This window comes from Pelodiscus sinensis, chromosome 4 (genome assembly GCF_052426305.1).
Source record: "Pelodiscus sinensis isolate ZL-2025 chromosome 4, ASM5242630v1, whole genome shotgun sequence".
Lineage (NCBI taxonomy): Eukaryota > Metazoa > Chordata > Testudines > Trionychidae > Pelodiscus > Pelodiscus sinensis.
In genome coordinates this window covers 109,387,014-109,401,208 of record NC_143055.1, presented here as the reverse complement: position 1 = coordinate 109,401,208, position 14,195 = coordinate 109,387,014, and the positions used below count along the sequence as shown (strand labels likewise).

General features: G+C 40.2%; 1 protein-coding gene across 4 annotated transcripts in view; it reads left to right on the top strand.

The window, feature by feature from the left end:
• NPNT (nephronectin) overlaps positions 1 to 14,195 on the top strand; it is an 83,102-nt gene that overhangs the window by 51,475 nt on the left and 17,432 nt on the right. For all 4 annotated transcript variants that reach the window (XM_006119311.3, XM_075929691.2, XM_075929692.2 and 1 more), the window contains 3 exons: positions 350 to 484; positions 1,626 to 1,748; positions 4,003 to 4,464. In XM_006119311.3, coding sequence (XP_006119373.3) covers positions 350 to 484; positions 1,626 to 1,748; positions 4,003 to 4,464 — 720 coding nt within the window. The remainder of the gene's footprint in view (positions 1 to 349; positions 485 to 1,625; positions 1,749 to 4,002; positions 4,465 to 14,195) is intronic.

The following is a 14,195-nucleotide window of genomic DNA, read 5'->3' as shown; positions in this document are numbered from 1 at the left end:
GCTGATATAAATCAATCAGAATAGTTACTGTAAAGTGAAACTTAACTCACACCAATCTGAACAATGTGCATGTGTGTGTGTGTGTCATCCTGTGCCTTCTATATTGGCACAAGACATGGAGGAGGGGGGAGGAAGGAACACATCCAAAAACTGAATCTAGGTCTTCCACGTGATAGCACCCAAGCAGTGCTATAAGGCTACCAGCCTAGGGCAAAAAAGGAAGCTTCTTTTAAAAAGATTTTTGAACATTCAGATTGCAGATTCAGTTTTCAGAGCTGAAATCAATTTGAGGTAGATAGCATCTTAGCTATACTGTATTATTAAAAACAAAATTATTTTGTGTTTACAGATGTTGATGAATGTGCTACTGGGAGAATTGTCTGTCCCAGATTCAGGAAATGTGTTAATACTTTTGGAAGCTACATCTGCAAGTGTCATAAAGGCTTTGACCTGATATATATTGGAGGCAAATACCAATGCCACGGTAATAAAATCCACTTATTTCAGAGTCTTGCATACATTACACTTGTTTCCTTTAATCCTGATCCAAAGTGTACAGAGATTGTTATAATCACCTTGATATGGGTTGAGACTGAAACAGATTGCTTTAAGTTTATCCTATATTAATTTTTTGTAGTGTTACAAAATAGAATTACAGGTTGCCATGTAGAATAGTGATAGAGATGTAGCCGTGTTAGTCTGGGGTAGCTGAAGCAAAATGCAGGACAATGTAGCACTTTAAAGACTAACAAGATGGTTTATTAGATGATGAGCTTTCGTGGGCCAGACCCACTTCCTCAGATCAAAAGTGGGTCTGGCCCACGAAAGCTCATCATCTAATAAACCATCTTGTTAGTCTTTAAAGTGCTACATTGTCCTGCATTTTGCTTCAGGTTGCCATGGAAATAGGAAAAAAAATACAATTAAGCCATAATCCTAGAAATGACTCCTGTAGATTTCACTGGGATGTCTTGTAGGCAGTCTGGGGCCTTATTGAACTTCACTCATTTTTCTCAATGCTTCAGCTGGTGATGATCATATTAATATTAATGTGATATTAATATTAATATCACTTAAAGCCATATTAAGTGATGTTGGAGATTAAGTTGTGTTGTGTTTCACATGTAGCAATTCCAGTTACTTGAATGGGGATTCACTGCACAGCGCACATGCAGGTTTGGTGACCTTGTTTGTGGCACTACTAGAGGGACATAATGTAAAATATTAACAGTTTCCACCTGGTACAATAGTGTTTAAAACAGACGTAGAGGAGGATTAAATGCTTTGTTGGTCAGGGGCTCATAAAGTACTAGCTCAATGTTTTCCTCCCTTATTATGTCACCTTTAAAAAGTGGTTATAGAAGTTGTTCTAGAAACTCTATTGCCACAGCAACATATTAAATATTGTGATGCCAACTTGTCCATCTCTGTTATATAAATCATTAGATGATTGTAGCTCTTCTTACCTTAAAATCTATGAAACAGTTTATGATTTATGATAAAATTCTGGTAATACAATGTTGTTGAATTTTTAAAATTAAGAATATTTTAAAATGATGACATGTTTATTGGAGGGCAGACATTTGTTCTACCATGTGAATGACTTATGTGATATTCTGTTACAGATATAGATGAATGCTCAATTGGCCAGTATCAGTGTGGCAGCTTTTCGCGTTGTTACAATACGCAGGGAACCTACAAGTGTAAATGTAAAGAAGGATACAGAGGTGATGGAATAAACTGCCTGCGTATGTACTGTACTTTTTTTTCCCTTTTGGGGCTGGCGGGATGTCATGAACTCCAAAACTAACTGTCAAACACCAAAGCCATTTATTAGGAAGGCTGAGAAAGATGGTAATGAATTTTGAGATGCAGTGGTATCAGGTTTAGTTTCATTCAGCCATTTTTATAATATAATAAAGAATCAGATAGTGTATTCAAAGTTTTATGAGTCTTAACATGCCTGGATAAAAATATCATTCCTTGAAAACTGTTCGTTATCAGAAATGCAGTGAATCCCATTCACAGCTTCATTCTATATATGGCTCTAATTGTTCTTGTTCTGAGCAAATACGAGTGCATAGTAACTGAGGTAATGCCTGATCATACTCTTTTGTCTGTCTGTTGTGTGCATTCTGAGTCCTGTGCCAGTCTCATAGTTCAGCCAGACTCCAAAGCTTAAGTGCTTAATTGAACTGGTGCCTAGATTATCACTGTTGGCTGCACGCTACTGGATTTTAAACAGTTATTTTAGGATTTTAGCCTTTTAGTATTTGGGGGAGTTTATTAATGGATAGAGCTATTTCTAGCAATTTGCTGTTTCTTTATGTGAAATCAGGCATAAAACTGGTGACTAACAAATGAACATACTTTCAGATTGCAAAACTAGTGCTCAAGAAAGGAAAGATTTGCAGTGTGCGTATTGACACAATCTCATTACTGTCAAGTGGCAAACATGTAAGGCTTTGAAAGATCTGCTAAAATAAATTAAGATTCACTAGAGACCTGGCTTCTCAGGGCAGTTGATATCCTTACTGATATGGCTACATTTTTTAACAGCTTAAAGTACTCTAGATAATCAAGGTGGGGTTTGACTCTACTGAGACCAGACACCAATGGGCAGAATTCTTTTGAAACAATGGTCTTTTGAGACAATTGTACCATTATTAAGTAGCTGGCACTCTACATAACAGTAAGACTAGATGTCTGTAAGGCTCCTTTTTTAGGGGGCCAAAATGACATAATCATCATGCTTCTCCAAGTGTTTGGCAGAGGTGGGGGTGCTGGATGAAAGTGCCTTGGTTTAGGTTCAATCTGCATAAAACAGAGTGGATGCTAATTGGCAGGAGGAAAGATTTTGAAGAACTGGCTAGGCCTTTAATTATTCCTCCAGATGAAGGTGTCCAGCATCAAAGTGGTTTACAATCTTGAGTTCTTAGACTTCTCTATTCCAAGTCTCCAAGGTAGCAAAACTGAACAGAAACACGTTTTGGGGCTGGGCAAGAGATTGAATCCTTTGTTCTTAGATGTGGACTTGGTTCTGTTTCAGCTCACATCTAAACCTCTTCTACATATACCACTTAAACATTATTTTTTAAAAATCCCCAAATGTAGTCAATTCAGAGAAAAGTCCTGTGTTGACATTTTTACTTTGATTTAGCTTACACCTCTGAATCTACTAATGTGAATTACACCAATATAAACTAAATGAAAACCAGTTGGATGTGTCTACCTAGGTTTTATACTAGCTTTCTTAAAACCGTTAAACACTATAGTTTAGTTATGCCAATGTAACTATGTGTGTAAAATAGGTCCCAGTCAATTACAACATATGACTATCTTTGACAGCTTCTTGGAGTCTAGTAGAGAATGTGTTTGCCCTACTTTTTGAGCGGGACAGAATGGCGAAGGGTACATTTTAGCATTGAAATGATCTTGAAGACTCTCTCTGTCAGTCATGACCCCATACCTTCAATTGTGGAATACTTGAGCTATCATCCAAAGAGAGGTATTTGCAGAGGCAGAGCATTCAGTTGCCATAACTAGCCGTAGGAATTTGCTCCTTCCTAGTTGGACAGATTGCTTATGAGACTGTTCAAGCCTGGTCACTTTTAGAGCTCAACATAAGACGTGTCTTTCTGAGGAGGCTTTTCACTAACTGCCCCTCTTGGCTAGGTTTGACACTTCTGCCTTGTAAAGTTATCACCTCTGGCGCTGCAAGGGGTTGAGTATAGGCTCCCTGTTTTGGTAGTGGTTGCCCTTAATCATTTTAACCACATAACCTCTTTTCAAAGTACCATGATTTAGAAGCACTTTATTAATGCACGTGAAAATATGGTGGTGGTATTAATAATAAAATTGGGGGAGGGGTTATTATGAGTGGAAAACCAAAGAAGAGAAACTAATTTCAACAAATACACCAGATATAGTCATGTAATATTACAACATTTCAGTTTGTAGATATTCAAATACCACTTGTTCTCCCGCTCTCATTTTTTTCAGCTGTTCCTAAAGTTATGATTGAACCATCTCGTCCATATAGTATATTCAAGGGCAATACTACTCTTCCAAAGGGCAGCAATGGTATGACCAATAGGATTCCTGATATCGGAGGTACAAGACCACCTTTGAGACCACCATTTATACCAGCTATTGTTACAGCAAGGCCTACATCCAAACCAACACTAAGACCTACCCTAAAACCAACATCTTGGCCTACGCCCAAGCCAACTACTAGGTTTGTATCAAAGCCGGTGACAACAAAACCACCACTTCTGAAGCCAGCAACAAGGCCTCCACCACCTTCTCCACCTACAACACCAAAGACTGCACCAACAGCAAGAACCCCGCCATTAACAACTAAAGACTCTTCCCTTGTTCCCACTGAAACTACCTCTCCTCAAGGAATTACAGTTGATAACAGTATACAAATAGAACCACAGAAACCAAGAGGGGACGTGTTTAGTAAGTAAACCTCAATGTTCTTTCATTAATAGGATGTGTATATTGTAGATGAAAGCAAGTGTTGCATTATATTGTCTTTAAAAAATCATTTTTCATGGATAGCATGTAGGTTCTGATGATGTTTTGCTCGCGTTTACTACTTCAGTGTCCTCTGGACTTTTGCCATTGGACATTGCATAAATATAATGTATGATGCATCTCTTGTTAGCCTGTTGAAGTATGTGTCATATCAAACTTACACAGCATAGGTTGTAACAGCTGACTAGCATTCAAGGATTAACAGGCTTTCATTTCAGTCCCCTGGCCTAGGGCCTAGCATTGTTGAAGCCCATTGTTCTAATCCTGAATATTTTAAACAATCGGTTTAAAAGTTGGTATTGAGTGACTGTGGCATAGGGGACTTTCAGCTGCATGAATGTGAAGGAAATAGCACTGGATGTATGACCCAGTAAGGCTTTGTGTATGTTGTGTGGATTCATATAATAGTCTCTCTAATATTTTCTGCTAACCCTGTAATAAAAACACTAAAAATAATACTGAAGCCTGTTTTATGGAATGTACCTACAAAAATGGATACATGAACTTGATACTGAAGATGCTCATACTATGAAGTGTCATTTTGAGAGCTTCCCTGAAAGATACTGCAGTGCTTCTGTGCAAGTCTTTCTACATACCATAGATGACATTGGTGGTGCGTGTAGTTAGACATGCCTGCCAAGAAATACTCAACGCTCTATTTCATCTTTAGCATTGTGGCTAAAGTTAATTATAGAGATTGGGAATGTGTGTTAGATGAGCCCTTTTCTCAAGCAATATAGGAAGAAAACATTTGCTTTCTCAGAGCAGGTGGGCAGCCGCGTGCGTGTGTGTGTGTGTGTGTGTGTTTGTGAGAGAGAGAGAGATTTTTGGTTTCTGTACAGTAGCATCTAGGGTTGTGTTCTTTATGATTACACACTGAAATATTTCTTTAAATAAAGGATTCGTTTTTTCTGTTAATATTTTATCTGCTTCAGGTTGTTTGACTATTTTGTGGGGGAAAAAAATGAATTAGAAAGATTTAAGGAAGATAAAAAGTTGTTTATGCATTACTCAAAAGATCTTTAAAAATGACCCTGGGAAAACAATTTTAAACAATCACTATAATTTGTTAAGTCTAAAACTGAATCTTAAATGTAAATGATTTTTGTAAAAATATATTTTTACATCCTCAAATGCATTTTAGACAGCATCTTTTGATAATTTTTGTTGTATTTGTTTTGAAGGGACTTGTTTACTTTCTAAGGGCCTAATTCTGTAAACACTTAAGTATAAATTTACTCATCTGAATAGTCCCAAAGAAATCAAAATAGGGCTTATGTGAGATTTAAGCCTTATCTGGCTTTTTGCACCATGAGAAATTTCATCCTCGGTGTTCTTAAATTGTCGCAGGATGACTGAATTTCTTGATGTGGTCTGGCATCTTTACTTTCTCTTTAATTTCTGGTTATCTGTCTAAAGACTTGATTCCTGCTCACCAGTGTAAATTAGAAGTAACTACTTAGAGATTAGCAAAATTGCACTAGAATAAACTGATGAGACGGCGAATCAAGCCTATACCTTATTTCTAAAACTGGAGAGTAATGCTTTTTAAATTAATATGCTAGTGAAAGACCCAGCTAAAATCTGCCTGAAGCTGTTGTTGTAAAATATTCTTTGCATGGTTTCTGAGCCTTTTATCCAGGCAATGTATAGTGTCAATTTCATATTCAAGATGATGATGGACCCAGAAGGTCAATGTTTTAATAGCCCCTTTCCATCTGTAACTGTTACACTACACTACTAATGTATCTTTATATTTCTGGAGACTGATCCTAATTACCTGTGGACGCCAAAGTCTATAGTTCATTAGGTAACCTCCCAGTATTATTCGTTTGTGAAATACATACATCGCCTGGGACCAGTTATTTATTCTTCAGTACACAATACAACCTGATTCTGTGAGGTGCTATGCACCTGCTCCTGTCATTGACTTCAACAGGCAATTGGAACTCAGCCACCTCTATTCCATATTAAAGATTTATTTGATATACATAAAATCCAAGGTCTGATCAAGACCTAAAGTTCCTTTTCATGTTTGAGATTTCGACAATTTGTAGGGCACTCCTGGGTAACCATAGCAGGCCTGCTATGTTGTTTATTTTTAAAAATTATTTGTATTCCGATAGCAACCACATTGTTGTAGACATTGTCTTTCCCCCACCCTCCATCCCAAGAAGTTTATTGTAATGTTCACTCTGGAAGTGAAACCTGCAGTCAAGGTTGTAAAACAGTTTTCATCACAGCTGGGTTTTTTTTTAATTGTTGTTCATTGAGTGCCATCAGTGTGCTTGGTACTATGTAGGATGTAAAGGAAATCACATCTGTTGGCCTTCTCTTCCCATGATTTTTGTTGTAGGTTCTTACCCTAAGGTGGAGAACATAAGACTGAGCAGTGTAGTGTAGAGTCACTCAAAAAATGTTACAATCACAGAGCTGGAAGAGACCTCAGGAGGTCATCACGTCCAGCCCCCTGCCCGAGGCAGGACCAATCCCAACTCAATCAACCCAGCCAGGGCTTTGTCAAGCCGAGACTTAAAAACCTCCAGGGATGGAGATTCCACCACCTTCCTAGGTAACCCATTCCAGTGCTTCACCACCCTCCTAGTGAAATAGTTTTTCCTAATATCCAACCTAGATCTCTCCCACTGTAACTTGAGACCATTGCTTCTTGTTCTGCCATCGTCGCTACTGTGCACAGCCTTTCTCCATCCTCTTTGGAACCTCCTGTTGAAACAAAGGCTTCACTCAGTTTAGGCGGCTAAACAGACAGCTTTATTGATTCAGTAAGGCAAAGTGAGCCAAACGTGGTCCCAGCAGAGCCGAGCCCAGTAAGTCTGGCTAATACAATCAATCCTAGTATTTTTATACCCTTAGCCAAACAGTCTGATGTCAGTGCATTCAATTACAGAAAACATCAATTAAACCTGGAAAAACAAAGCCTTATCAGCAAGATGGTGGACAGGTACCATGGAGTGCATCTCCTGTTTTAACCAGCCCAATTAACACATTCCAATAGCACATCTGTCTGGCCTGGCACATGGGAGTGATAGAAAGTTCACTCTGGTCTACGTGCTAAAGAGAAAAGCTGAAATGGTTTCTGTTATACAAGACGGCTTCTAGGTAAATATGAAATGGTTTCCACACTCCCTTCAGGAAGTTGAAGGCTGCTATCAAATCCCCCCTCACTCTTCTCTTCTGCAGACTAAACAAGCCCAAATCCCTCAGTCTCTCCTCATAGGTCCTGTGCTCTAGTCCCCAGATCATTTTGGTTGCCCTCTGCTGGACCCTCTCCAATGCGTCTACATCCTTTTTGTAGTGGGGAGCCCAGAACTGGACACAGTACTCCAGATGTGGCCTCACCAGAGCCAAGTAAAGGGGAATTACTTCTCTAGATCTGCTGGAAATGCTCCTCTTAATGCACCCTAATATGCCATTAACCTTCTTGGCTACAAGGGCACACTGTTGACTCTTATCCAGCTTCTCATCCACTGTAATCCCCAGGTCCTTTCCTGAAGAACTGCTACTTAGGTGCAACACAGCCTGACCATATTCAAACCCAAATGCAACATCCCCCTCTTGGATAAGTGGTCCAACCTGTTAGTGATGTTTCTCCAAGACTTACTCACAATTGGAGGGGAATTGGCAAGAGGACAAATCAAGGCAAAATGTAGAAACAGTCAAACAAAAACCCATACAGCATATTGGGAGTAAAGAAGAGGCTGTTCCCTTTTAGGACATGAATCTTTAAATTGTTTTATGGAGCATAGATATTATGACAGATGTTTTAGAAATACTATAAATGAGACAGAGGTTAAAAGCTGCCTAGAAATTTGCTGTTACATTTATTTCCTTCTTATACAAAAAGAGGAGCAACATTCTGAAAGTGGATCAAAATCTGAATCTGTTTCTAGAATGAAAAACTGAGCCATCAATCAAAACCCAACCAACAGCAGCAGAGACGTTACCTAAAAAGTTATGGTCAAATAACTGTATAGTTTCTCCACATTGTTAATTCCATTTGATATGGTTCATTGAACTTTGAGACTTATGAACATCCTAGAATGTGCTGCTAAGGCTGATTCTAACACAGCATCAGATTCTCTGGTCAGCCACCCATGATTTGCCTTGGCTAGCTCCTATATGCTGAAGTCTTAGGGAAGACAGTGATTGAGACAGTGATATCTGGCAACAGCAGCTGTTCCTTTTGCAGTTGACTTACTGCTAGGTGTCAATAAGGAAGTGGGAAATGAACTCAAGTCCTTGTTTCCCAGGTGGGCATGAAAATGACCAACTCTTGTCTTCTCCGCTGGTCGCAGAGCACAATGCAGACGTGTTGCAACCACCCTGGGACACCTAGAAGGGAATAATTTGGTGATGCCGCTCAGATCAACCTTCTCACTGAGGGTAATACAGGACTGAACTGAGCTTGGTAAACTATTTCCAGAAATAATGTTGGCTTTGTTAGACTCAATCTGCCACAGTTCCTGGCTAGGGGCTAGCGATAACACTGCAGTGAGAGAGTTATGAAGGATGGTAGAGAGGAGATGTGGTACTTTGTGTCATAGACTAGGGGGCGGTACTGGGCATATTGGCTAAATGTCCAACCCGGTTCTGCTTTTATATCAGAGAGCAGCTCACATATTTGAAATGTGGACCTTCAGGCTGGTTTGTTCTCTGTGGTGGCTAGTCATTGCTGATAGGGGGAGACTGTGACTTGGCTTTCCTGCTATGCATGCACTAGACAAACTTTTCAGCATCACGCCCCCTTTTTGATTTTTGAGAAACCCTCCCGCCCCCACCTCCAGCAGCCAAACTTGTTGAGCAAAACAAAACAAAAAAAGGAACTGACCAGGGTAAAAAAACAAAAATAGTAGCAAAACTTAAAACAGGGAGGTGTTGGGGGGGGGGGGAGGGCAGAAATCGCCTCGCACCCCGCCTGGAATTTCTTCATGCCCCCAGTTTGGGAACCCATGCACTAGACAAAGGGCTTAGCTTCTTCAGTACAATGTCTCCTTGTTTGTTAGCAATTAGTGCTGCAGCTGAATGACAGCTTAATATTGAACCTTTTTGAGAGCTCAGCTGACCCACCACCAATGGATGGGTGAAGTTTTTTTATTATGCAGTAGACTTCCGATAATCCGGAACCTTTGGGACCTCAGTGGTGCCGGATTATTGGATATGCCGGACTATCAGGAGGTACTATAAGATGGTTTTATATATATGAGAGAGAGAGAGAGAGAGAGAGAATATATATACTGTATATAAAGTGTTCTTAACCCTTTTTATTGTACATACTATATACAGTATACTGTGATGTTAGTTTTTTTAACCCTTTTTTACCCTTTTTGCGCGGTTCAGCTGCTGCCGCTTTGTGACTCATTTTTTGCCGAAGCTCACTCACTAGGCTCTTGCCATTTTGATGCCGGACTATTAGGAGTGCCATACAATTGGATGCCGGACTATTGGAGTTTTACTGTGTTATGTTTGGATGGGAGAAAGGGGCTTCGGTAGGTGACAAACTATGGGGCATTTAGTGAAGGGGAGTGCTGCCTCATTCATGGTGCTCCCATGTATTACTGATCAGAAGAGCAAAGATGATATGTCTAGTAATGTTCTTGTAAAAACACACACATCTCAGATTTTAATTTTTTTCCCTAAAGCTATTCTCAGAAACATGTCTGCTTCTCTGGCTTTCGGTAATGCCACATAGTGCATAGAACAGCATGTCCCTGAATCTGCTGCTTAGCATGGTTATTTGGACCACTGCACTTTTTCATTAGTCTGCTAAATGATGACAGAGGTCACAGACTGGTGTAAGTTAGACTGGCATTTAGATAGCATGGTCATATTTTGGAAAGGTTTTAGATTTTTATATTTTACTATTTTACCAGTATTTACTGCAGTATTGAAACTGTTAGTCTCACCCTCGGAAACAAAACAGACAATAGTTTTGGTTTATAGACTTTCTATTTTTGTCCTCTGAACCACTTATCAGGACAAGATTATCCTGCAGCTATCAGCACAGTGCGAATGGAAACTTGCTGGAACGCAGGACACAGTTAATATTAAACTATTCAGGATCTGATCCAGAGGAGGAGGTTATGGATGTATCTTTCTGTTGACTAAAATTGGCTTTGAATAAGGCTCTTAATGAATAGAATTTATTTAGTCTTTAAGACTGAGATTTTTAAAGCCATCTAAAGGATTCAGATGTTCAGTTCCCATCTCTCTCTCTTGAGCTTGTTTTGTATTAATGAATGTTAATGGTTTCGCCTCTTCAGACTGAAAAGGCCTTAGACGGTGTAGTTATCTTTGAATCTATGAAAAGTGCTAATGGTAAAGAATGTGGTCTCTGAGTCACTGATGGCAGTGGAGTTACATTATTTTGGACTAGTTTTGCCCAGGTATTCTGATACCTTTTGAAAATGGTTTAGGTTTCATGTTTATATGAAAATGAATGTTTTGTTGTCACTTGGCATCTGGAGCCAAGTCAGAGTCTGAATCCTTTACTTAAAGGGTAAACCTCATATTTCCAATGTTCTTCCATCCAATTTTCTGCTCACATCTGATTCTTTCAAGCTTGTGCTTGGTGTTTAGGGTGATCTGTCTGTATCTCATACTGAATGCATAGCCACTGTTCGTCTTCTAGATCTTCTTGCTAAAGAGAAAGCAGTTCACTTTTTAAAGAGATTTAACAGGATGTGACTTGAACAATTCTACATTTAAAAATGCACTTCAGTATAAGTAGTAAAGGCTGGGTCATTATACTTGCCTGAAGAATACAGAATTGGGGTCTACCTGGATTAGGTTCATGTTGCCCTCTCCTGTGTATAATGGTACACAAGAAAGGGAGAGACTGTGTTTTCACAAAATCATTATGCTCCTCTCTTCAACCAAAAGCCTGCAGACTTTCCCAGCTCTCAAGAAATCCACCAGCAGAACAAGGATGAGACTCTGTCCCCTAGATGCCTGATAATATGACTCCAATACAGCTGCACTGCCAGTTGCAGCTCAACAATAGCTGCCATTGAAAATTCTCTATAAAAGTGGGGGAAAGGTTCCCAAGCAAAAGTTAATGTGGACTCAGATTGCAGAATTTAAGTTAACATGCCCATGGGTAGTAAGGCTGTTTGTAGTGGGGTAAGATGATGTGCATTTCTCCCAGTCTGACCACTGCTCCTCCACCTCAACTCCAGTGGTCTCCTGCCTGAAGGAAAACAGGAAGATGCTGTGAAGGTGATTCAGGGATTAAGGGTTAAGATCAAGTCCCTGACCGTTTTCTTTTAGCTACGTCTAATATATGTGAGCACTGAAGATGTCATAACTGTTCCTGTTGTATTTATTTTTATATCTATATATAGATATAAAATATATAATTTAACCAAGTTTAAATTGCATTAAGTATGGATCTCTTAGCTATTTCTTAATTTTATTTATTGGCATGTATGACGTGCATGCATAATTGCTCCAGTATAGAATCCTCTATATTTAAACTGCATTATATTATTTTTGTTATTTTAGTATTACAATAAAACTCCAGTTGTCCGGCATCCAGTGGTCCGGCGCTCCTGCTAGTCCGGCACCACCTGGAACCCGGAAGTGCTCCAGGCAGCCGGACAATTTGAGCTGCTTTGCCCCGGGCTTCCTCTGAGTCAGCCGCTAGTCAGTTTCAGCAGTGGCTGACTTGGGGACGCCTGGGGCAGAGCAGCTGGGGTGCTGCTGGGTTATTCCTGCAGCGCCGCCCCCCCCCCCCCAGACTGCTCATAGATCTCCCCCCCCCTTTCTGATAGTCCACATATTTGATAATCCGGCACCCCCTGGGTCCTAAAGGTGCTGGATTATCGGAAGTTTACTGTATTAACAATACAAAGCTGTACTTCAGTCCTAAATTTCTTTCTTGGTACTGGAATCGCTAAAAAAAGTGAGGTCCCTATAACCCCAAAATATAGTAGTCAGCTTTCCAAACTTAGCCATTGGCAATCAGATGAAAGAAGTAACAATACCCTTTCAAGATTAAAAGGCATCATAAGAATTAGTCTTAAGTAGCTGGTAAGAAATGTCTCCCTCCCTCTCCCCCATCCCTTTATGAAGAACTTTACTCAATAACTTGAAGAATGCTGTAAAAGTAGGGGATTGGTGTACCCACCTCTGCAGTTCTATTACAGAGCCTCCTTGAGAAATACCATGCAGTGTGTGTATAGTTCATAGAATCTTCGAAGAAGTAAAGTTTATATTTAACAATCTTATCAAGCAGTTGAAGATAAAGTGAAAACTATGATGATACACTAAGTAAAGTACACTTGAAAGGCTTGGAAAGTTCACCAGAAATATCTGTGCCAAATTCTCTCCCACATTCTCCACTCAGCATACTTAACAGTTTTAGTAAAGAGGAGTACATATGGACCATGGTAAGAGTCTTGTGGTAGCTCTCAAGTTTGTTGGGTCTAAGTACAAATTCTTTTGCAATGAAAAGGGCATGTTAAAGCTGTCTCTGACCATGACATCATTTAGAGAGGTCTTTTGGGAGGAACTTGTGTGGCCCTAAATTATACATAGTTATTTTAAACTTGCTCTTTATGAATGTTTATATGGCAAACAGGGACTGGAAGTAGAATTTCATTTAGGGTATGTCTAGACTACATGCCTCTGTCGCCAGAGGCATGTAGATTAGGCTACCAGACATAGGAAAATGAAGCAGCGATTTAAATAATTGCCGCTTCATTTAAATTTACATGGCTGCTGCGCTGAGCTGATAAACAGCTGATCAGCTGTTTGTCGGCTCAGCGCGATAATCTGGACGCGCGGGTGTCGACATCAAAGGTATTTGTCGATCACCCAGGTATGCCGCTTCATTTTCCTATGTCTGGTAGCCTAATCTACATGCCTCTGGCGACAGAGGCATGTAGTCTAGACGTACCCTTAGTGACTTGAGGACCACTTTGTTCTATAAAGCTGGAAAACATGGGTAAGAGCCAGGAAGCTGTTATCTTCATGTGAGATTTCCTGCACTTCATTCTGCAAGTGGGGTGGACAAAATGATAAGAAAATCCATGTGGTAGGCAGTGGGCATGACCCTTCTAACACCAAAATGTCCTACAGGTCTCAGGGTATCTGCATAACTAAGGGAGATTAAAAGGGGGCCACAATACTTCCATTCCCTCCCATGGGAACTTGGCTATTCTACAGGGTTAAGAGAAAGGACAGTATTTTGGCTATGAAGGGATTGATCTTCTGACAGGATTTATCTTCTCTGCCAGGCCAGAGCAGCTCTGGCAAGAGTGTAATATGCACGGAGAGCAGTTTCTTGCTCCTTCCAGTGTCAGATGAGGAAAAATGAACTTGTCTCTAAGTCAAAGCAGAGGAGAAAAGGAATGGGGTAATCTATGGAGAATGCAATATTTAACATCTACTTAGTTCAGGGGCCAGCCAAATATGACCTGTGGGCCCACTGCCACCATCCCATTGCCCAGCAAGAGCCTTGAGCAGACTTCCTCCTTTCGGCGCTCCTGGGCACTGCTCTAAGTGGCCGGCAGGGGCCATGTGGTTGTTGCAAACCCCTTGGGGTTTGGAGGGTTTTGCATGTGAAACCGGCCAATGAGAGCTGCCTGGGCTGTGCTTACAGTGCAGGCAGCATGCAGAGCCCCCCCTCCCCC